This window comes from Panulirus ornatus, chromosome 56 (assembly GCF_036320965.1).
Source record: "Panulirus ornatus isolate Po-2019 chromosome 56, ASM3632096v1, whole genome shotgun sequence".
NCBI lineage: Eukaryota > Metazoa > Arthropoda > Malacostraca > Decapoda > Palinuridae > Panulirus > Panulirus ornatus.
Window position 1 is genome coordinate 30,897,912 of NC_092279.1, and position 24,653 is coordinate 30,922,564.

Below are 24,653 nucleotides of genomic sequence, written 5' to 3' on the forward strand. Positions count from 1 at the left end.
GACCAGACCAATGAGCATTTCTCAAAATCCTTCGTCCGTAGTATCAAACTGTTTCGCACAAGAAAGTGTTATGATTTTTTTTTTTTTTTACCATGTGTACATGAGATGGGCTAAAGTTTGTTCCAGACATTGTTAGAGTTGTTCAATTAGTTATATCTGTTGGATGTGTAGCACCACTTAAAAGTTATTCTCTGCAGTTAATTCACAATCGTTTACTTCCCCATCTTATTTATTGCTACGGGTTTCCGGGTCAGGATTGAGTCCTTCTCCTACACATATTTTCAAGAACTCATTACCTAATGGGTGACTCACAAAGTTACTTTAAACAACTTTGAATCTATGTTGATGTACCATGATGTACAGAACATCTAATTTTTCAAAGTTTTGTCTTAAAACGAGGTTTACCTCAGATTTTGCAGAAATTAGATGAGCATGTGGAAATGTCACATAAAATGTTTAAACTAACGTTTTTGTTTTGTGTTATTGCGTAGAAGCTTACGCTATGGGGAAAGGCAAACATTGAGGAAAGGTTTATATTTAGCAGTAACCGCTGACCTTGACAACGCTGAGCCCAACTCTCATTTATTTTCATGAAAGATAATTGACAGAATCTCGCCAGATGTGACAACTGCAGGAAAGCTTCTTAAAGCTAATACAACCATAAAGTGATCGTCAAAGTCACTGTAACTTTCAATGTCGGACTATATGATAAATGTATATGATTTCATGTGTCACTAACCATTTTCCTACTTACCACTCGTATTAATAAACTGGTTTAGAGCCTTACCTCCCGGTGATGACGATATGCACTTTACATGATAATTTTGTGATTAATTCTAGATTTTTGTACATATATGTATTATTGCCGGTGATATAGAGCAAAAAAGCAGTGGAAAGCTTTTCCAAACATATTTTTTTCTTATGCAGGAATTGTTTTGAATATACGTTGTGCAGTCAATTTTATAAATGAAATATCTAGATTTATTGCAGATCTTTTTTCATTATCGTAATTATCGTAATTTTTGTGTATATTTTGACTTGAAGATTCGTCAAGCCTTTGTATCCCCTGAGGTCAAAGCACTCTTCTTTTTCATGAATCAAGTTTCGATTAATTTTTTGGTCACCTTTAAAGCCAAAGCTAATTATTTAGAATAAGAGATTATATTTGTATTGATAGAAACTGATAGAGTATGATGTTATAAACGTGAGAATTATAAGACAAATAACACATTTCACCAGCGTAGAAACTGACTGTATGATTCATATCAAATTTAGCCTAATGAAGATGAAAAGTACTTTCTTTCTAGATACTGTAAAGTAATTTATCAGATCATGTCTAGTTGCATTAATCTTAGACTTTACACTATTGTGTGTCCTGATAATCGTACAGGTACACCAGTGCAGGAGTGAGTTGCCAGACGTCAATCAGTGGCCGCTGCCGCTACGCAACGTGAGAACACTTGCCACTATATCAGGTACTTGCAAACTTTTTTTTTGTATGGCAAAGTTTCATGAGTATATGTTATTTAGTAGTGTGATAGATTAGTGTGGAATTTTGAAAACGGGAGCTGTGTGATGAATTCCTTCGCCGGGTGTGGTTGGGACCAGAGGGTGATAAGGCAAAACTGAAGAGGTTTTGCAATAACTTTAGTTTGACGCAAAGCATAGTGGTTATTGATATTATTAACCGAGTGCTGTGAGAAATGAATTAATTAGCCAAGTATGGAATAAGGATACCACTGTGCATGAGTTTACCGCGACCAGACTGTCTATCAGCTTTTTCATGCATGTCGTAAAGGAATGTATAGGAATTAAGACCTTTTTCAGTATGATTATATATTAGGTCATCCACTTTTGTCAGTCATTTTACATTAAGATTTAAGTAGGGGTAAGTGCCTTGATGTGCGTCTTTTGTTACAACCAGTATATATACTGACCATATTTAAGTTTGTATTGTCACTGTGAGACGCAGTAATTGACAGCTGACAGAATTTCTCTTGTTCTGTCATGTGTAACTATTCTTGTCTGGGGTTTGTCTCGGATATACTATACTTAGAAAACTTTGCACACTTTATATTTTAAGATTTTCACAAGGCTCTCTTGCTTGCTTGTACATCTTTTGTGACTGTGGTTCTATATGGTTGAAAATGCTATGCAGTACAGTAAGATTAGTTTTAGGGAGTAAAGTAAGATAGTTTTTAGGAAAAAGTATCAGAAAGAGGGTGTGAGTACCGTACTTGATAGATTTTTGATAAAACTGTTACCCTTGGATACCTTCATGCACTAGAGATGATACAGAACTTGGTATTTTAAGTGTGTTGCTTTCTTCACCCATAATTTTAAGTCTTCACAAGATAAACTCACAAGATAAACAGAGCTTTGGATTAGAGAGAAAATGTGTTTGGTGTAAGAGCACTATATCAACAGTTCAAAGTTTAAAGAATCAAACTACCTTTCGTCAAAATCTCATTTTGTAGAGGGAGCAGAGTTAATGTGAGAATGTCCTGCAGACAGTCATAGATAGACACCCACCTGATTCATTTTTATATTGTTGCATTTTGTTTCTTCTAAATTCAGTTTACAAACTGACTGATGGTGTATTGAGAATAGTATAAGTAGCCCGCTGGCTATGGTTTGGCTAATTTTCATTATTAATGATGAAACCCACACATCTGGATGCCCTCACACATCTAGTGAATCCAAGTCTTTTAAATATGACAGGAATTCAGATATTTGTAAGAATAAAGGGATTGAAATGTTGCATGTTGGGATCTGTCCGACACAGGGTCAGATTCTTATATATATATGTATATATATATATATATATATTTTTTTTTTTTTTTTTTTTTTTATACTTTGTCGCTGTCTCCCGCGTTTGCGAGGTAGCGCAAGGAAACAGACGAAAGAAATGGCCCAACCCCCCCCATACACATGTACATACACACGTCCACACACGGAAATATACATACCTACACAGCTTTCCAAGGTTTACCCCGGACGCTTCACATGCCTTGATTCAATCCACTGACAGCACGTCAACCCCTGTATACCACATCGCTCCAATTCACTCTATTCCTTGCCCTCCTTTCACCCTCCTGCATGTTCAGGCCCCGATCACACAAAATCCTTTTCACTCCATCTTTCCACCTCCAATTTGGTCTCCCTCTTCTCCTCGTTCCCTCCACCTCCGACACATATATCCTCTTGGTCAATCTTTCCTCACTCATCCTCTCCATGTGCCCAAACCACTTCAAAACACCCTCTTCTGCTCTCTCAACCACGCTCTTTTTATTTCCACACATCTCTCTTACCCTTACGTTACTTACTCGATCAAACCACCTCACACCACACATTGTCCTCAAACATCTCATTTCCAGCACATCCATCCTCCTGCGCACAACTCTATCCATAGCCCACGCCTCGCAACCATACAACATTGTTGGAACCACTATTCCTTCAAACATACCCATTTTTGCTTTCCGGGATAATGTTCTCGACTTCCACACATTTTTCAAGGCTCCCAAAATTTTCGCCCCCTCCCCCACCCTATGATCCACTTCCGCTTCCATGGTTCCATCCGCTGACAGATCCACTCCCAGATATCTAAAACACTTCACTTCCTCCAGTTTTTCACCATTCAAACTCACCCCCCAATTGACTTGACCCTCAACCCTACTGTACCTAATAACCTTGCTCTTATTCACATTTACTCTTAACTTTCTTCTTCCACACACTTTACCAAACTCCGTCACCAGCTTCTGCAGTTTCTCACATGAATCCGCCACCAGCGCTGTATCATCAGCGAACAACAACTGACTCACTTCCCAAGCTCTCTCATCCCCAACAGACTTCATACTTGCCCCTCTTTCCAAGACTCTTGCATTTACCTCCCTAACAACCCCATCCATAAACAAATTAAACAACCATGGAGACATCACACACCCCTGCCGCAAACCTACATTCACTGAGAACCAATCACTTTCCTCTCTTCCTACACGTACACATGCCTTACATCCTCGATAAAAACTTTTCACTGCTTCTAACAACTTGCCTCCCACACCATATATATATATATATATATATATATATATATATATATATATATATATATATATTTGTTTATGTATTTATTTTGCTTTGTCGCTGTCTCCCGCGTTTGCGAGGTAGCGCAAGGAAACAGACGAAAGAAATGGCCCAACCCACCCCCATACACATGTATATACATACACGTCCACACACGCAAATATACATACCTATACATCTCAATGTACACATATATATACACACACAGACATACATATATACCCATGCACACAATTCACACTGTCTACCTTTATTCATTCCCATCGCCACCTCGCCACACATGGAATACCATCCCCCTCCCCCCCCATGTGTGTGAGTTAGCGCTAGGAAAAGACAACAAAGGCCCCATTCGTTCACACTCAGTCTCTAGCTGTCATTCAATAATGCCCGAAACCACAGCTCCCTTTCCACATCCAGGCCCCACACAACTTTCCATGGTTTACCACAGGCGCTTCACATGCCCTGATTCAATCCACTGACAGCACGTCAACCACGGTATACCACATCGATCCAATTCACTCTATTCCTTGCCCGCCTTTCACCCTCCTGCATGTTCAGGCCCCGATCACTCAAAATCTTTTTCACTCCATCTTTCCACCTCCAATTTGGTCTCCCACTTCTCCTCGTTCCCTCCCCCTCTGACACATATATCCTCTTGGTCAATCTTTCCTCACTCATTCTCTCCATGTGCCCAAACCATTTCAAAACACCCTTTTCTGCTCTCTCAACCACGCTCTTTTTATTTCCACACATCTCTCTTACCCTGACATTACCTACTCGATCAAACCACCTCACACCACACATTGTCCTCAAACATTTCATTTCCAGCACATCCACCCTCCTGCGCACAACTCTATCCATGGCCCACGCCTCGCAACCATACAACATTGTTGGAACCACTATTCCTTCAAACATACCCATTTTTGCTTTCCTAGATAATGTTCTCGACTTCCACACATTCTTCAAGGCTCCCAGGATTTTCGCCCCCTCTCCCACTCCATGATTTACTTCCGCTTCCATGGTTCCATCCGCTGCCAGATCCACTCCCAAAAATATCTAAAACACTTTATTTCCTCCAGTTTTTCTCCATTCAAACTTACCTCCCAATTGACTTGATCCTCAACCCTACTGTACCTAATAACCTTGCTCTTATTCACATTTACTCTTAACTTTCTTCTTTCACACACTTTACCAAACTCAGTCACCAGCTTCTGCAGTTTCTCACATGAATCAGCCACCAGTACTGTATCATCAGCGAACAACAACTGACTCACTTCCCTAGCTCTCTCATCCCCAACAGACTTCATACTTGCCCCTCTTTCCAAAACTCTTGCATTCACCTCCCTAACAACCCCATCCATAAACAAATTAAACAACCATGGAGACATCACACACCCCTGCCGCAAACCTACATTCACTGAGAACCAATCACTTTCCTCTCTTCCTACACGTACACATGCCTTACATCCTCGATAAAAACCTTTCACTGCTTCTAACAACTTGCCTCCCACACCATATATTCATAATACCTTCCACAGAGCATCTCTATCAACTCTATCATATGCCTTCTCCAGATCCATAAATGCTCCATACAAATCCATTTGCTTTTCTAAGTATTTCTCACATACATTCTTCAAAGCAAACACCTGACCCACACATCCTCTACCACTTCTGAAACCACACTGCTCTTCCCCAATTTGATTCTCTGTACATACCCTCCCATATAATTTACCAGGAATACTCTACAAACTTATACCTCTGTAATTTGAGCACTTACTCTTATCCCCTTTGTTTACCTTCGAATCTTAACATTGTAGGAATTTGTCCATTGGAGTGCATCTCGGTTACAACAAAAAATACTCCATTACAAGATCCCACATATCATATGTAGCTTTCAAACAGGCACTTATCTTCTTGTTCTTATGTTGGTGGTGTATTATGCTGCTTTATATTTATCCAACTTCCTGTTTTCCCTCTCCCTCATAGATTACAATTATTAGGTATTTGATATGGAAAGAGAAGTTCTTGTTAGGTGAAAATGGAAAATCCTACCCTCTTAAATCATTCTTTATGGAAGGAACCAGTTTCATGAAAGTAAAAGAGAGATCTTAAACTTAGAAATTGCATATCTTCTTTCTGATACAACACCCATATCACCTTTTTACTGTAGAAGTGTCAGAGGTATATTTAATCGAAGATGCATGAGAAATTTATCAGAGTTATGAAAGTGATGAAAATATTTTTGCCTGTTACAGGATTAACACATTTGAAAAGGATGAATATATTTACCCTTGTAGCATGTAATTTTAGAAAAAGAAGAGCAATGTTGGATATTTCACAGTTTTGTGCCAGAACTTTTGAAAGATTTCCAATGAAATCATTAAGTTTAACCACAAATGCTACTCTTCTTTCAAAAAATTGTCGTGAGTTACTGGTTATGTCTTCTGCATCTGTTAGTACATCCCCCAGACACTTCAGCAGGTTAGTTTCTCTCAGTAAGAAATGTATTAGACTTAATTAGATTATGGTATATACAGCTGTCCAGTCATTCATCAGTAGTTTAGCAATACAGTTTGATCATTTGTTAGTTTCAGTATTTGTATGTTATGTTTAGTATTATGAGTGAGTTTTATGTACAGGTAGTCTTTGGGCTGTAAATGAGGTATCCAAGTAAGCAACTGATGTAAAAACTGGCATCATTTTAGATCAAAGATGTCAACTTTTGTCAGTGGACAATAACGATCCTTATAATATATAATACAGGGCAGACTTTGTAGTGTTGATTATCTGGGGTTTCCGGGATAGAATGGAGGATATGGTCACCCCCAACATGTTTATGTTGTTATAGGGTTGAATAATAGTGTATTGAATTTGAACAGTAGGAAATGAGTGAAACTTAGGAAGAGATATTGAGGAAATCACATCTTAGCTGATTGCTAAAGTTGTGGATCATGCTAAGTCATTGATTAAACACATAGAAAGAAAGACCTGAATCAGTTATGTGGTAGATCTTAATGTTTATGCAAGTGAAGCTTTTTATTTAGCAGTGTGGTCATAAAAGAAGTAAGCCATTGCTTAGATGTGTTTAACATAGACATTCAGACTTAGAGAGTTGTCCTACGGTTTATGGCCTGGTGAAAACTTTGTAAGCTTGACCAGCTAACACAAGCAAAACATGGCACAATCAAGGCCATCTTAGCAAAGAAGAAAAAAATTTAGAGAAAGATATTTGAATTGATGCAGGGATAGCAAAGTGTTGTGAATCTCACTATTAAAGGGGGAATGGTTATAAGGAGAGAAAATTAAGAAAATTCAATAGCTTTATTGTTTAAGGAAAGAAGATATCATGGTGGTCAATCCTATTTTGGTCCTTCTAACAAACTATAGGAAACAGCAGCCCGATGTTTGCTGTTGGACCAAACCTTGGTGGCAGACAACTCATGAGAGCAGTGACCATAAAAATACTGTACCTGGAGAACAAGCAAACAAAAGGGAAAGTTGCAGAGAGGTGTTGTCTGTAGAAATAATGAAATGGAGGGCTTATGGTTTCACCCTTGCTAATAGGGAGGTGGAATGAGAACTAACCCATGAGCAGTACTCCACACTAGCACAGATTAAACTCTTGTGGGTATGGAAAATGTGCTTACAAGAAAAATTACAGCACCTATATAGGACCCCTTGCTCTTGGGAAGCAGTCTTTGTAATGCTGATTATTTGGGGTTTCCAGTATAGAATGAGGATATGGTCATAACCACCATGTTTACATCATTACAGGGTTGAATTATAGTATTTTGAAATTGGACAGTAGGAAATTAGTGACATTTAGAGATATAGGGAGATATTACATCTTAATAAGAATGAATTCAACAAAATTATTGCTTCCCCAGTCTGAGATGCTGCTTAGGTTTGAATTGAGAGGGGAAATTTGTTCCGTATGAAAAAGAGTGTATTAAAATGTGGGAGCAAGGGAAAATGAGTTGATTTGTAGTGAAATCAACAGCATAAGAGTTGTGAGGATTAGAAGTTGGTGAGGGATCATTTATGGGGAGAACAATGGCAGTGGGCAATATGACAGAACTAGGAGGAACACTGGTGTTGATAGGGTAAGATGGAGAAGTGGCTCTGTCAGTGTCTACAACAGTTGAATGCCTCGAGAGGAAGATATTCATCAGGGAACAAAGAGAAGCAGAGGAAACAAAGGAAAGAAATTTAGAGTAAAGACTTGAGTCACACCCTATTAAATGGTTTCCAGATGTTGAGGTTCATGACAAAAGTTTCACCAAAATCCTTGGGGTGAATCACATTGTTGAGATCACAAGTGGACCAGGCATTGCAGAAAGAAGCGTTTGGGACTGTAAATGCTTGAGGAAGCATGAGGTGATGAGAGTTTCAAAGACTAGAGACAGCATAAGTGAAGTCAGTGAGCCAGTATTTGAAAGGGTGAGAAACATCTTTATAAGGGATGGGTTATACTAAGGCATGCTTCTAAGAATAAGGAAGGTCTTGGTTTTTAGACAGAGATGAAATAGGCAAGCAAGGATCAGAGCTAGGACACAAGGAGGTATGCATTCTGGGCCATGCATCTTACTGAGTTGTAGCTGGGTAATAACACAAGATCCTGCTTGAAGAAAAAAAGAAATGGTGACAGTTTCAGTAAGAGGAGATTTAAGAGGAGTAAATGCAGAATTACTGAAAATTGAATTAGAGGAATAAAATGCACCAAAAAGAGTGGCTTTATCAGTTGGAGAATTAAATAAAGATTGATCAGGTCAGAAGAAAGGAAAGGCTTTTTTACAGAGCTATTACCGATGCTTTTGTATAAGGACTAGAAAGATTACAAATTACAAACTTTCATTTATGAAGGGGAAAAGATAATGATATTGATAACGAAGATAGAATATAGTATAGTACTGTTCAGTAATTGACTAATAGTGCAGAGGTGGTTTAACTATATACTATATGCTAAATGATAGGTTGGTGAAGATGAGGTAGTTTGGTTGGTAGAATGAGAAGAGGTGGCAGTCAGTAAGAGAAAGGAAATGTGTTGAGTCAATCTTTGGGGGCTAGAGATATTTTAGATGTGTGAATTGGAAGCATATTTTTGTTTCAGGATCGATGTATGAATGGTGACATAATAGTACAACATGTTGAGTCAGTTTAGCATGGACGTATTAAGAGATGTAGTAATATGAAAGGCTGTTCACTTAGCATATAAACATAAATGAAGGATTTGTGAGTCAGCTGAGGAGCAGGTTGCACATGAACCACCCCATGTATAGAGGAATTGAGTAGTAGATAGATAGATATAGGTAATTTAATTTCTGCTTTCATCATGGTACTTTTTCCATGTTGACAGGAATCCAGCTTTTCTAAATTTAATAGTCACTTATCCTCCCAAATGTTTTAGAAATGTCTGCGTGTAATTCAGTAAATCTGTTGTAGTTATTACAGTATTTTGGGCAAGTTCCTCTGAAGTTTTGAAGTGTGACACCAACTTACTTATTTTGAAATTGATGTGCACAAATTATAAAGGAGCATGTGTGTTTCTAGTCAACAAATAATTCTTTTGCTTTCATTATTCTTTCTTTTATCCAATTTTCTTTTATATGTGGGATAAACACTCAGAATTAGGTGAATTAATAAGTAATGATCCAATTGCTTAAAATCTCACCATTGAAGATAAGATCCTTCCATTAATCAAAACTTCCATCACACCATCACATTTATTCTTACCATAAACAGATTCATATGTCATATTATATACCATGACGATTTTCAGCTTATCAAGTTCACCTGGTACAATCCTTCCTTTGGATGTTATGTATTGTTTTATGCTTGTATCCTCAGCATACCTAGTTTACTCTGTGCAAGTAGTGCTTGTTACCTGTACTAATGCTATTATTTTATCGATATAATTTAGTCACTCTTTGACAAAAGAAGTCCAAATGCCTTAAATATTTTTAACTTAACATTATTGTTCCTTATGAGTTAATTGTTGCCAGTCAAGTTTTTAGGCTACTGTAGTTTGATATCAAGTAAGAGTGATGATGATATAGCTTGAATAGATTCTCATCATGATAATATTAAGCAGTCCTTTCTCTGAATGTATAAATTGTTTCAAGGAATTTTGACAAGAAAATTTTTCTCAAGTAACCTCCCATGAAGCCAAGATTAGAATTATTTTTCAAGTTTGCACTTTAGATCCCATGAATATGGTTTTAGAACAAAAGAATAGCAAAAAAAAATTTGGAATATATGAATCATATGCATTCTTTCACCAAAATCAATGCAGAATTGAAAAGCTAGATTTGAGTTTTGTGTTTTGGCTAGTTTAGTTAGTAGTTAGCAACCATTTTAGGTCCTAGGCATTAGTATACCTAAAGATTTAACTGTTGTCAGAAACATATCTTTTGCTGTCTATTGAGGGTATAGTTTTGATGTTATATAGGCATAGGGAATGCAGAAAGGTGTGAAAGCCAGTAACTCTTGGTGTTCTTACCTTTGCATGCAGTAAACCTTAGGAGAAGCTGATTTAGTTCATATCATTGTAATGTTTTAGGCGTAATTGTGATACCAACTCAAGACATGGTCCTTTCCTCACGTGCTACATAATAATTTCATCTTATAGAATTTATATAACCTCCTATTCTTCCTCATTCATCTTCACCTATACTAGGTGAAGACTGGTATGATCATGGCCCATGATTATAGAGGACATAGTATGACTGAAAAGTTTGAAAAACTCATATTTTGAGGAGCATGACAAACTCCCAAGTTTGATAATTTCATGAGACCATGCTTTAAACATGGAGCTGTATGCTGCCTTAATATTCAGCTATACTGTGTTTTTGGAAATTTGGATATTTCATTAAATAGCTGATTTAGGAGAAGCCCTGAGTTACAAATTCTTTCATTAAATGTAGGATTTTAGTACCAAGAATTTTGACTCAAAGAAAAGCTTAGTAACCAGTACGGGTTTTGAGAACTTTAAAAGGATTCGCAGAAATATTTTCTTTTCATATTTCATTCATAAAACTGAAATAATTAACATTATTTAATATCCTTTGTATTTTTTCTGCTGTTGAATTCTGATCCACCACTTTCATTTATACCTACAGATCATTCAACATGAGTTCTCAACATGAACTACCCCTAGACACACCTATACTGTATCTCAAGAGTGAAGAAGCCTTTGCTGGCCTTACTGCCCGTGAACGTCATTATGCACATCACCTTTCTAGGGCGTCATGGTGGGGTGGTTTTATAGTCTTATGTCAGACCTCCCCTGAGAGCCCCTTGATATTCAGCCTGTTGACTCGAGTCTTCAGGTCACAACCTATTGATACCCTACAAGAAATAGCCATAGAGAAAGCAGGCTTCACAGAGGATGAGTTTAAATCACTCTTGATCTACTATTCTGGTCTAGCATACAATATGGGGAATTATTTAGGTTTTGGTGATAGAAAGTTTATTCCTAGTGTGAGCCGGGAGAAGTTAGAAACTCTGATAAAAGCTTCTAAGGCAAATCTTGAGGCACCAGATGTAATTCAGAAGTATCTGAATCAGGCTTTAGGACCATCATATGATTTACAGGAAAACAAAAGGTTCCTTGGTATGCCTCCTTCTGGAGTCACAATGTATTTCACACCAAACTGTACACAAGAGGATGCTGAACTAGCCAAGGAATATATGGCTTCAAAGAACATTGAAGCATGGAATAATCGTTTGCTGAAATATGAAAAAAATGGTCAAACTATGTATGACATTCGAATAGCTTCTATTGAACAGGGACATGCTGAAGATATTACAGTTGATTGTGAGGAATTTCAGGGCCACAAGTTTTGTGTGAGTAGGGGGGACTATTCTTTTTTCCTTCAGAAGATGATTGAAGAACTCCAGCTAGCAAAAGATTACACTGCCAGTGATGTTGAGATTCGGATGCTTGACAAGTACATTGAGTGTTTTAGCAAGGGATCAGTAAAAGCTCACAAGGATGGATCAACCTTTTGGGTGAAGAATAAGTCCCCAGCAGTTGAAACATATATGGGCTTCATTGAGGTTTACAGAGACCCAGTAAATCAGCGTGCTGAATTTGAATCTTTTGTTGCAGTTGTAAACAGAGAGCAATCTCGAAAGTTTGATACTCTTGTAGCCCGAGCTGAGAAGGAGTTTTTACCTCTTCTTCCATGGGGTAAAGATTTTGAAGAGGATGTATTTATGCGACCAGATTTTTCTTCATTAGATATATTGACTTTTGCATCATCTGGACTACCTATTGGCATTAACATCCCAAATTACAAGGATGTAAAAGAAGAGCAGGGTTTTAAGAATGTGAGTTTGACTAATGTCATGGCTGCACGTACTGGTATAAAAGGTGGTCCATTCCTTTCCGAAGCAGATCATGCATTACGGGAAAAGCATGGGGCTTTGGCCTTGGAAATCCAGGTAGGGCTTCATGAACTTCTTGGACATGGTTGTGGAAAGTTCCTTCGACGCAAAGATGATGGATCTCTTAATTTTGATCCAGTAAAAATGAAGAACCCATACACGGGGGATAAAGTGTTGTTTTATGAAAAAGGAGAAAATTACAATTCACGTTTCACCAACTTAGCCAGCGCTTATGAGGAATGCAGAGCTGAAACTGTAGCACTGTACCTAGGACTTGTTGATGACATTCTTGATGTCTTTGGAGTGCTTGCTGAAGACCGTGAGAATGTAAAGTATGTTTCATGGTTGGATATGATGTATGCAGGCCTTAGGGGTTTAGAAATGTATCAGCCTAGCCAAGGAAAATGGGGTCAGGCTCATTCTCAAGCACGTTATGTAATCTTGCGAGTTGCTCTAGAGGCTGGGCAAGGGTTAGTTAACATCACCCAAACAACTGGTAGTGATGGTCTACCTGATCTACGTCTCACCCTTGACAAGACCAAAATCCATACTGTTGGACACAAGGCTATGGGGGATTTTCTGAGCAAACTTCAGGTATACAGATCAATGGGTGATTCAGAATCAGGTCGAGCTATGTTTGAGAAGTACTCCGAGGTACCACTAGATGGTCCATTTCCTTTCAGTAAGTGGCATGAGATTGTAGTGAGGAAACGTAGACCACGCATGATTCTAGCTATGCCCAACACTCGCATAGTGGGAGAAGATATTGAGCTTGTGTCGTATACTGAAGCAATAGACTGTGTAACAAAATCTTGGGTTGATCGCTTCTCCTCAGAGGAATATGATGCTATAGAATGTGCTCTAACAGCCTTTGCTAGAGGCTGGACAGAATGATGTATAAATAATGTGTACCATTATCGTCAAAATTTTATTAAATTTTTTCCTCACACACACTGCTGATTGTTTACTTGGATTATTCTTGGAATGTTGTATAAAGTTATTGGTTTACAGTGGTATTTTAATATAAAAGTAGTTTGTATTTTTTTATACTTAAAATAATGTTTTCCCAAAATGAAATGAAAAATCCACTTGTTCCTATTTCATTAGATAATTGAATTTTTTTTCGTGAAATGTGATTTTAGTGTTTTCTCCTGTAGGTATATCATTAGCATGTATAACAGTATTTGATACAAGATAATGTTGATACAAAATACCTTTGTTCCTGAGGACCATTTTATTAAATTTTTATGGAAACCATGTCAAGTCTGTATCTTGATTCCTTTAAACAGAAAATGGGTAGATTATGTTTTACTAAAGATACTTATCCTTGCCTTTTAACAGTTCAAACATATCCAGAGGGTATTACCAGACTGAATGCACAAGGTTACACCCTAAGTGAAAAGTCATCTTAGGCGAGGCTGTATCATTGAGAGTATAGTTTTGTCAAAGAACCCACTCTAAAGGAGTCTTAATTTCCCTGCAACTGGATGTAATGCAGCCTTAGGCTGCAGGAATCTTAAGAAGGGTCCTGGGTAACACCATGACTCTTCCACAGAAATTAGTATCAGGTTAAATATATTTTTTTTTATTATACTTAACCACCGTCTCCTGTGTTGGCGAGGTAGCGCAAGGAAACAGACGAGGAATGGCCCAACCCATCCACATACACATGTATATACATAAACGTCCACAGACGTGCATATACATACATATACATTTTACTGTAAGCATATATAAACATACACAGCAAAATAAAGATTTTTTTTTTCTTTTTTAAACTTTGTCGCTGTCTCCCGCGTTTGCGAGGTAGCGCAAGGAAACAGACGAAAGAAATGGCCCAACCCCCCCCCCCCCCATACACATGTATATACATACGTCCACACACGCAAATATACATACCTACACAGCTTTCCATGGTTTACCCCAGACGCTTCACATGCCTTGATTCAATCCACTGACAGCACGTCAACCCCGGTATACCACATCGCTCCAATTCACTCTATTCCTTGCCCTCCTTTCACCCTCCTGCATGTTCAGGCCCCGATCACACAAAATCTTTTTCACTCCATCTTTCCACCTCCAATTTGGTCTCCCTCTTCTCCTGGCTCCCTCCACCTCCGACACATATATCCTCTTGGTCAATCTTTCCTCACTCATCCTCTCCATGTGCCCAAACCACTTCAAAACACCCTCTTCTGCTCTCTCAACCACGCTCTTTTTATTTCCACACATCTCTCTTACCCTTACGTTACTCACTCGATCAAACCACCTCACGCCACACATTGTCCTCAAACATCTCATTTCCAGCACATCCATCCTCCTGCGCACAACTCTATCCATAGCCCACGCCTCGCAACCATACAACATTGTTGGAACCACTATTCCTTCAAACATACCCATTTTTGCTTTCCGAGATAATGTTCTCGACTTCCACACATTCTTCAAGGCCCCCAGAATTTTCGCCCCCTCCCCCACCCTATGATCCACTTCCGCTTCCATGGTTCCATCCGCTGCCAGATCCACTCCCAGATATCTAAAACACTTCACTTCCTCCAGTTTTTCTCCATTCAAACTTACCTCCCAGTTGACTTGACCCTCAACCCTACTGTACCTAATTACCTTGCTCTTATTCACATTTACTCTTAACTTTCTTCTTTCACACACTTTACCAAACTCAGTCACCAACTTCTGCAGTTTCTCACATGAATCAACCACCAGCGCTGTATCATCAGCGAACAACAACTGACTCACTTCCCAAGCTCTCTCATCCCCAACAGACTTCATACTTGCCCCTCTTTCCAAAACTCTTGCATTCACCTCCCTAACAACCCCATCCATAAACAAATTAAACAACCATGGAGACATCACACACCCCTGCCGCAAACCTACATTCACTGAGAACCAATCACTTTCCTCTCTTCCTACACGTACACATGCCTTACATCCTCGATAAAAACTTTTCACTGCTTCTAACAACTTGCCTCCCACACCATATATTCTTAATACCTTCCACAGAGCATCTCTATCAACTCTATCATATGCCTTCTCCAGATCCATAAATGCTACATACAAATCCATTTGCTTTTCTAAGTATTTCTCACATACATTCTTCAAAGCAAACACCTGATCCACACATCCTCTACCACTTCTGAAACCACACTGCTCTTCCCCAATCTGATGCTCTGTACATGCCTTCACCCTCTCAATCAATACCCTCCCATATAATTTACCAGGAATACTCAACAAACTTATACCTCTGTAATTTGAGCACTCACTCTTATCCCCTTTGTCTTTGTACAATGGCACTATGCACGCATTCCGCCAATCCTCAGGCACCTCACCATGAGTCATACATACATTAAATAACCTTACCAACCAGTCAATAATACAGTCACCCCCTTTTTTAATAAAGTCCACTGCAATACCATCCAAACCTGCTGCCTTGCCGGCTTTCATCTTCCGCAAAGCTTTTACTACCTCTTCTCTGTTTACCAAATAATTTTCCCTAACCCTCTCACTTTGCACATTACCTCGACCAAAACACCCTATATCTGCCACTCTATCATCAAACACATTCAACAAACCTTCAAAATACTCACTCCATCTCCTTCTCACATCACCACTACTTGTTATCACCTCCCCATTTGCGCCCTTCACTAAAGTTCCCATTTGCTCCCTTGTCTTACGCACTTTATTTACCTCCTTCCAGAACATCTTTTTATTCTCCCTAAAATTTAATGATACTCTCTCACCCCAACTCTCATTTGCCCTCCCCTATATATATATATATATATAGGGGAGAAAGAATACCTCCCACGTACTCCCTGCGTGTCGAAGAAGATGGCTACAAGGGGAGGGAGTGGGTGGCTTGAAAATCCTCTCCTCTCATTTTTTTAATTTTCCAAAAGAAGGAACAGAGAAGGGGGCCAGGTGATGATATTCCCTCAAACGCCCAGTCCTCAGTTCTTAACGCTACCTCACTAATGCAGGAAATGGCAAATAGTATGAGAGAAAAGAAAAAGAATATATATATTATTATTATTCATTATTATTATTATACTTTGTCACTGTCTCCCGCATTAGCAACATAGCACAAGGAAACAGATGAAAAAATGACCCAACCCACCCACATACACATGTATATATATACACATCCACACACGCACGTATAAATACCTATACATCTCAACGTATACATATATATACACACACAGACATCTACATATATACACATGTACATAATTCATACTGTCTGCCCTTATTCATTCCCGTTGCCACCCCGCCACACATGAAAATGACAACCCCCTCCCCCCGCATGTGTGTGAGGTAACGCTAGGAAAAGACAACAAAGGCCACATTCGCTCACACTGTCTCTAGCTGTCAAGTATAATGCACCGAAACCACAGCTCCCTTTCCACATCCAGACCCCAGAAAACATTCCATGGTTTACCCCAGACGCTTCACATGCCCTGGTTCAAAGCACTGACAGCACGTCGACCCCGTTATACAACATCGTTCCAATTCACTCTATTCCTTGCACACCTTTCAACCTCCTGCATGTTCAGGCCCCAATCACTCAAAATCTTTTTCAGTCTGTCTTTCCACCTCCAATTTGGTCTCCCACTTCTCGTCCCCTCCACCTCTGACACATATATCCTCTTTGTCAATTTTTCCTCACTCATTCTCTCCATGTGACCAAACCATGCAAAACATCCACTTCTGCTCTCTCAACCACACTCTTTTTATTACCACACATCTCTCTTACCCATTCATTACTTACTCGATCACACCACCTCACACCACATATTATCCTCAAACATCTCGTTTCCAGCACATCCACCCTCTGCTGCACAGCTCTATCTATAGCCCACGCCTCACAACCATAGAACAATTTTGGAATCACTATTCCTTCAGACATACCCAATTTTGCTTTCCGAGATAATGTTCTCAATTTCCACACATTTTTCAATGCTCCCACGACTTTTGCCCCCTCCCCCACCCTGTGATTCACTTCCACTTCCATGGTTTCATTCTGCTGCCAAATCCACTCCCAGATATGTAAAACACTTCACTTCCTCCAGTTTTTCTCCATTCAACCTTACCTCCCAAATGACTTGTCCCTCAACCCTACTGAAGCTAATAACCTTGCTCTTATTCACATTTACTCTCAGCATTCTTATTTCACTCACTTTACCAAACTTAATCACCAGCTTCTGCAGTTTCTCACCCGAATCAGCAGCCACCAGCGCTGTATCATCAGTGAACAAAACTAACTCACTTCCCAAGCTCTTCCATCCACAACAGACTGCATACTTGCTCCTCTCTCCAAAACACTTGCATTCACCTCCCCAACCACCCCATTCATAAACAAATTAAACAACCATGGAGAAATCACGCACCTGTGCCGCAAACCAACATTCTCTGAGAACCAATCACTTTCCTATCTTCCTACTCTCGCACATGCCTTACATCCTCGATAAAATATATTCTTATTACCTTCCACAGAGCATCTCTATCAACTCTTATCATATGCCTTCTCCAGATCCATAAATGCTACACACAACTCCATTTGCTTTTCTAAGTATTTCTCACATACATTCTTCAAAGCAAACACCTGATCCATACATCCTCTACCACTTCTGAAACCACACTTCTCTTCCCCAATCTGATGCTCTGTACATGCCTTCACCCTCTCAATCAGTACCCTCCCATATAATTTTCCAGGAATACTCAACAAACTTATACCTCTGTAATTTGAGCACTCACTTTTATCCCCTTTGCCTTTGTAGAATGGCACTATGCAAGCATTCTGCCAATCCTCAGGCACCTCACCATGAGTCATACATACATTAAATAACCTTACCAACCAGTCAACAATAGTCACCCCCTTTTTTAATAAATTCCACAGCAATACCATCCAAACTCGCTGCCTTGCCGGCTTTCATCTTCCGTAAAGCTTTTACTACCTCTTCTCTGTTTACCAAATCATTCTCCCTAACCCTCTCACTTTGCACACCACTTCAACCAAAACACCCTATATCTGCCTCTCTATCATCAAACACATTCAACAAACCTTCAAAATACTCACTCCATCTCCTCACATCACCACTACTTGTTTTCACCTCCCCATTACCCCCCTTCACTGATGTTCTCATTTGTTTCCATGTCTTACACACTTTATTTACCTCCTTCCAAAACATCTTTTCATTCTCCCTAAAATTTAATGATACTCTCTCTCCCCAACTCTCGTTTGCCCTCTTTTTCACCTCTTGCGCCCTTCTCTTGACCACCTGCCTCTTTCTTTTATACATCTCCCACTCATTTGCATTATTCTCCTGCAAAAATCGTCCAAATGCCTCTCTCTTCTCTTTCACTAATAATCTTACTTCATCCCACCACTCACTACCCTTTCTAATCTGCCCACCTCCCACGCTTCTCATGTCACAAGCATCTTTTGCGCAAGCCATCACTGCTTCCCTAAATTCATCCGATTTCTCCCCCATTCCCCTTCCATCCTTTGTTCTCACCTTTTCCCATTCTGTACTCAGTCTCTCCTGGTACTTCCTCACACAAGTCTCCTTCCCAAGCTCACTTACTCTCACCACTCTCTTCACCCCAACATTCTCTCTTCTTTTCTGAAAACCTCTACAAATCTTCACCTTCACCTCCAGAAGATAATGATCAGACATCCCTCCAGTTGCACCTCTCAGCACATTAACATCCAAAAGTCTCTCTTTCGCATGCCTATCAATTAACATGTAATCCAATAACACTCTCTGGCCATCTCTCCTACTTACATATGTATACTTATGTATATCTCTCTTTTTAAACCAGGTATTCCCAGTCACCAGTCCTTTTTCAGCACATAAATCTACAAGCTCTTCATTTCCATTTACAACACTGAACACCCCATGTACACCAATTATTCCCTCAACTGCCTCATTACTCACCTTTGCATTCAAATCACATATCTCTATAACCTGGTCTCATGCATCAAAACTACTAACGTACACACTCTCCTGCTCCCAAAACACTTGCCTCTCATGATCTTTCTTCTCATGCCCAGGTGCATATGCACTAAGAATCACCCATCTCTCTCCATCCACTTTCAGTTTTATCCATATCAATTTAGAGTTTACTGTCTTGCACTCTTATCACATACTCCCACCACTCCTGTTTCAGGAGAAGTGCTACTCCTTCCCTTGCTCTTGTCCTCTCACTAACCCCTGACTTTATTCCCAAGACATTTCCAAACCACTCTTCCCCTTTACCCTTGAGCTTCGTTTCACTCAGAACCAAAACATCCAGGTTCCTTTCCTCAAACATACTACCTATCTCTCCTTTTTTCTCATCTTGGTTACATCCACATACACTTAGACACCCCAATCTGAGCCTTCGAGGAGGATGAGCACTCCCCGCGTGACTCCTTCTTCTGTTTCCCCTTTTAGAAAGTTAAAATACAAGGAGGGGAGAGTTTCCAGCCCCTTGCTCCTGTCCCCTTTAAGGAACAAATGGGAACATCAGTGAAGGGGGCTAATGGGGAGGTGATAACAAGTAGTGGTGAATTGAGGAAATGGAATGAGTATTTTGAAGGTTTGTTATATGTGTTTAATGATAGAGTGGCAGATATAGGGTGTTTTAATCGAGGTGGTGTGTAAAGTGAGAGGGTTAGGGAAGATGATTTGGTAAACAGAGAAGAGGTAGTAAAAGCTTTGCGGAAGATGAAAGCCGGCAAGGCAGCGGTTTGGATGGTATTGCAGTGGAATTTATTAAAAAAGGGGTGACTGTATTGTTGACTAGTTGGTAATGTTATTTAATGTATGTGTGACTCATGGTGAGGTGCCTGAGGATTGGTGAAATGCTTGCATAGTGCCATTGTACAAGGGCAAAGGGGATAAGAGTGAGTGCTCAAATTACAGAGGTATAAGTTTGTTGAGTATTCTTGGGAAATTATATGGGAGGGTATTGACTGAGAGGGTGAAGGCATATACAGAGCATCAGATTGGGGAAGAGCAGTGTGGTTTCAGAAGTGGTAGAGGATGTGTGGATCAGGTGTTTGCTTTGAAGAATGTATGTGAGAAATACTTAGAAAAGCAAATGGATTTGTATGTAGCATTTATGGATCTGGAGAAGGCATATAATAGAGTTGATAGAGATGCTCTGCGGAAGGTATTAAGAATATATGGTGTGGGAGGAAAGTTGTTAGAAGCAGTGAAAAGTTTTTATAAAGGATGTAAGGCATGTGTACGTGTAGGAAGAGAGGAAAGTGATTGGTTCTCAGTAAATGTAGGTTTGTGGCAGGGGTGCGTGATGTCTCTGTGGTTGTTTAATTTGTTTATGGATGGAGTTGTTAGGGAGGTGAACGCAAGAGTTTTGGAAAGAGGGGCAAGTATGCAGTCTGTTGTGGATGAGAGAGCTTGGGAAGTGAGTCAGTTGTTGTTCGCTGATGATACAGTGTTGGTGGCTGATTCGTGTGAGAAACTGCAGAAGCTGGTGACTGAGTTTGGTAAAGTGTGTGAAAGAAGAAAGCTGAAAATAAGTGTGAATAAGAGCAAGGATATTAGGTACAGTAAGATTGAGGGACAAGTCAATTGGGAGGTAAGTTTGAATGGAGAAAAACTGGAGGAAGTGAAGTGTTTTAGATATCAGGGAGTGGATTTGGCAGCAAATGGAACCACGGAAGCGGAAGTGAATCATAGGGTGGGGGAGGGGGTGAAAGTTCTGGGAGTGTTGAAAAATGTGTTGAAGTCGAGAACGTTATCTTGGAAAGCAAAAATGGGTATATTTGAAGGAATAGTGGTTCCAACAATGTTATATGGTTGTGAGGTGTGGGCTATAGATAGAGTTGTGCAGATGAGGGTGGATGTGCTGGAAATGAGATGTTTGAGGACAATATGTGGTGTGAGGTGGTTTGATCGAGCAAGTAATGAAAGGAGTGTGGTTGAGAGAGCAGAAGAGGGTGTTTTGAAATGGTTTGGTCGCATGGAGAGAATGAGTGAGGAAAGATTGACAAAGAGGATATATGAGTCGGAGGTGGGGGGAACGAGAAATGGGAGACCAAATAGGAGATGGAAAGATGGAGTGTAAAAGATTTTGAGTGATCGGGGCCTGAACATGCAGGAGGGTGAAAGGCGTACAAGGAACAGAGTGGGTTGGAACGATGTGGTATACTGGGGTCGACATGCTGTCAATGGATTGAACCAGGGCATATGAAGCGTCTGGGGTATACCATGGTAGGTTTTGTGGAGCCTGGATGTGGAAAGAGAGCTGTAGTTTCGGTGCATTATACATAACAGCTAGAGACTGAGTGTGAATGAATGTGGCCTTTGTTATCTTTTCCTAGCGCTACCTCGCGCACATGCGGGGGGAGGGGGTTGTCATTTCATGTGTGGTGGGGTAGCGACAGGAATGAATAAGGGCAGACAGTATGAATTATGTATATGTGTATGTATGTATATGTCTGTGTGTGTATATATATGTATACGTTGAGGTGGATAGGTAAGTATATGTGCGTGTGTGGAGGTGTATATATATACATGTGTTGTATGTGGGTGGGTTGGGCCATTGTTTCGTCTGTTTCCTTATGCTGCCTCGCTAATGCAGGAGACAGCGACAAAGTATAATAAATAAATGAATAATAAATAAATAAAAAAAAAGGAGAGGTAGGTTGTATGTTTGAGGAAAGGAACCTGGATGTTTTCGCTCTGAGTGAAACGAAGCTCAAGGGTAAAGGGGAAGAGTGGTTTGGAAATGTCTTGGGAGTAAAGTCAGGGGTTAGTGAGAAGACAAGAGTGAGGGAAGGAGTAGCACTACTCCTGAAACAGGAGTGGTGGGAGTATGTGATAGAGTGTAAGAAAGTAAACTCTAGATTGATATGGGTAAAACTGAAAGTGGATGGAGAGAGATGGGTGATTCTTGGTGCATATGCACCTGGGCATGAGAAGAAAGATCATGAAAGGCAAGTGTTTTGGGAGCAGCTGAGTGAGTGTGTTAGTAGTTTTGATGCACGAGACCGGGTTATAGTGATGGGTGATTTGAATGCAAAGGTGAGCAATGTGGCACAGTTGAGGGAATAATTTGTGTAAATGGGGTGTTCAGTGTTGTACATGGAAATGGTGAAGAGCTTGTAGATTTATGTGTTGAAAAAGGACTGGTGATTGGGAATACCTGGTTTGCGGCAGTGGTGTGTGATGTCTCCATAGTTGTTTAATTTGTTTACGGATGGGGTTGTTAGGGAGATGAATGCAAGAGTTTTGGAAAGAGGGGCAAGTATGCAGTCTGTTGTGGATGAGAGAGCTTAGGAAGTGAGTCAATTGTTGTTCGCTGATGATACAGCTCTGGTGGCTGATTCGTGTGAGAAACTGCAGAAGATGGTGACTGAATTTGGTAAAGTGTGTCAAAGAAGAAAGCTGAGAGTAAATGTGAATAAGAGCAAGGTTATTAGGTACAGTAGGGATGAGGGACAAGTCGATTGGGAGGTAAGTTTGAATGGAGAAAAACTGGAGGAAGTGAAGTGTTTTAGATATCTAGCAGTGGATTTGGCAGCGGATGGAACCGTGGAAGTGAATCATAAGGTGGGGGAGGGGGCGAAAGTTCTGGGAGCCTTGAAGAATGTGTGGAAGTCGAGAACATTATCTCGGAAAGCAAAAACGGGTATGTTTGAAGGAATAGTGGTTCCAACAATGTTATATGGTTTTGAGGTGTGGGCTATAGATAGAGTTGTGTGGAGGAGGGTGGATGTGCTGAAAATGAGATGTTTGAGGACAATAAGTGGTGTGAGGTGGTTTGATCGAGTAGGTAATAATAGGGTAAGAGAGATGTGTGGTAATAAAAAGTGTGGTTGAGAGAGCAGAAGAGGGTGTTTTGAAATGGTTTGGTCACATGGAGAGAATGAGTAAGGAAAGATTGACAAAGAGGATATATGTGTCAGAGGTGGAGGGAACAAGGAGAAGTGGGAGACCAATTTGGAGGTGAAAGGATGGAGTGAAAAAGATTTTGAGTGATCGGGGCCTAAACATGCAGGAGGGTGAAAGACGTGCAAGGAATAGAGTGAATTGGAATGATGTGGTATACCAGGATTGACATGCTGTCAATGGATTGAACCAGGGCATGTGAAGCATCTGGGGTAAACCATGGAAAGTTCTGTGGGGCCTAGATATGGAAAGAGAGCTGTGGTTTTGGTGCATTATTACATGATAGCTAGAGACTGTGTGAACGAATGTGGCCTTTGTTGTCTTTTCCTAGCGCTACCTTGCGCACATGCAGGGGGGTAGGGGGTTGTTATTTCATGTGTGACGGGGTGGCGATGGGAATGAATAAAGGCAGACAGTATGAATTATGTACATGTGTATATATGTATGTGTCTGTGTGTATATATATGTATACATTGAGATGAATAGTTATGTATATTTGCGTGTGTGGACGTGTATGTATATACATGTTTATGTGGGTGGGTTGGGCCATTCTGTTGTCTGTTTCCTTGTGCTACCTTAATATCACGGGAGACAGCAACAAAGTAAAATAAATAAATGTATATATATATACACATGTACTTATTCATACTATCTGCCTTCATCCATTCCTGTTGTCAACCCGCCACACAGAAAATAGCATTCGCCTCTTCCAGCGAGATAGTGCCAGAAACAGACAAAAAAAGGCCACATTCATTCACAATTAGTATCTAGCTTTCAAGTGTAATGCATCGAAACTACAGCTTCCTTTTCACATCCAGGCCCCACAGACCTTTCCATGGTTTACCCCAGATGCTTCACATGCCCTGGTTCGATCCACTGACAGCACGTCGACCCTGGTATACCACATCGTTCCAATTCACTCTATTCCTTGCATGCCTTTCACCTTCCTGTATATTCAGGCCCCGACTGCTCAAAAATCTTTTTCACTCCATCCTTTCAACTCCAATTTGGTCTACCTCTTGTCCTTCTTCCCTCCACCTCTGACACATATATCCTCTTCGTCAGTCTTTCCTCACTCATTCTCTCCATGTGTCCAAACCATTCCAATGCACCCTCATCTCCTCTCTCAACCGCACTCTTTTTATCACACACACACATCTCTTACCCTTTCATTACTTACTCGATCAAACCACCTCACACTACGTATTGTCCTTAAAACATTTCATTTCCAACACATCCACCCTCTTCCACACAACCCTATCTATAGCC

At 40.1% G+C, this 24,653-nt stretch overlaps 1 protein-coding gene across 3 annotated transcripts in view; it reads left to right on the forward strand.

The window, feature by feature from the left end:
- The first annotated feature begins 1,249 nt into the window (after window positions 1-1,249).
- The window catches only part of DppIII (dipeptidyl peptidase 3), a 46,620-nt gene continuing 23,216 nt past the window's right edge, over window positions 1,250-24,653 (forward strand). Inside the window, exons 1-3 of one of the 3 annotated variants that reach the window (XM_071694193.1) lie at window positions 1,408-1,475; window positions 6,339-6,564; window positions 11,202-13,728. In XM_071694193.1, coding sequence (XP_071550294.1) covers window positions 6,359-6,564; window positions 11,202-13,365 — 2,370 coding nt within the window. In that variant the 5' untranslated portion in view covers window positions 1,408-1,475; window positions 6,339-6,358 and the 3' untranslated portion in view covers window positions 13,366-13,728. Of the gene's footprint in view, window positions 1,476-6,338; window positions 6,565-11,201; window positions 13,729-24,653 lie in introns of those variants that run through there. The other 2 variants (XM_071694194.1, XR_011716778.1) reach the window with 2 other exon arrangements.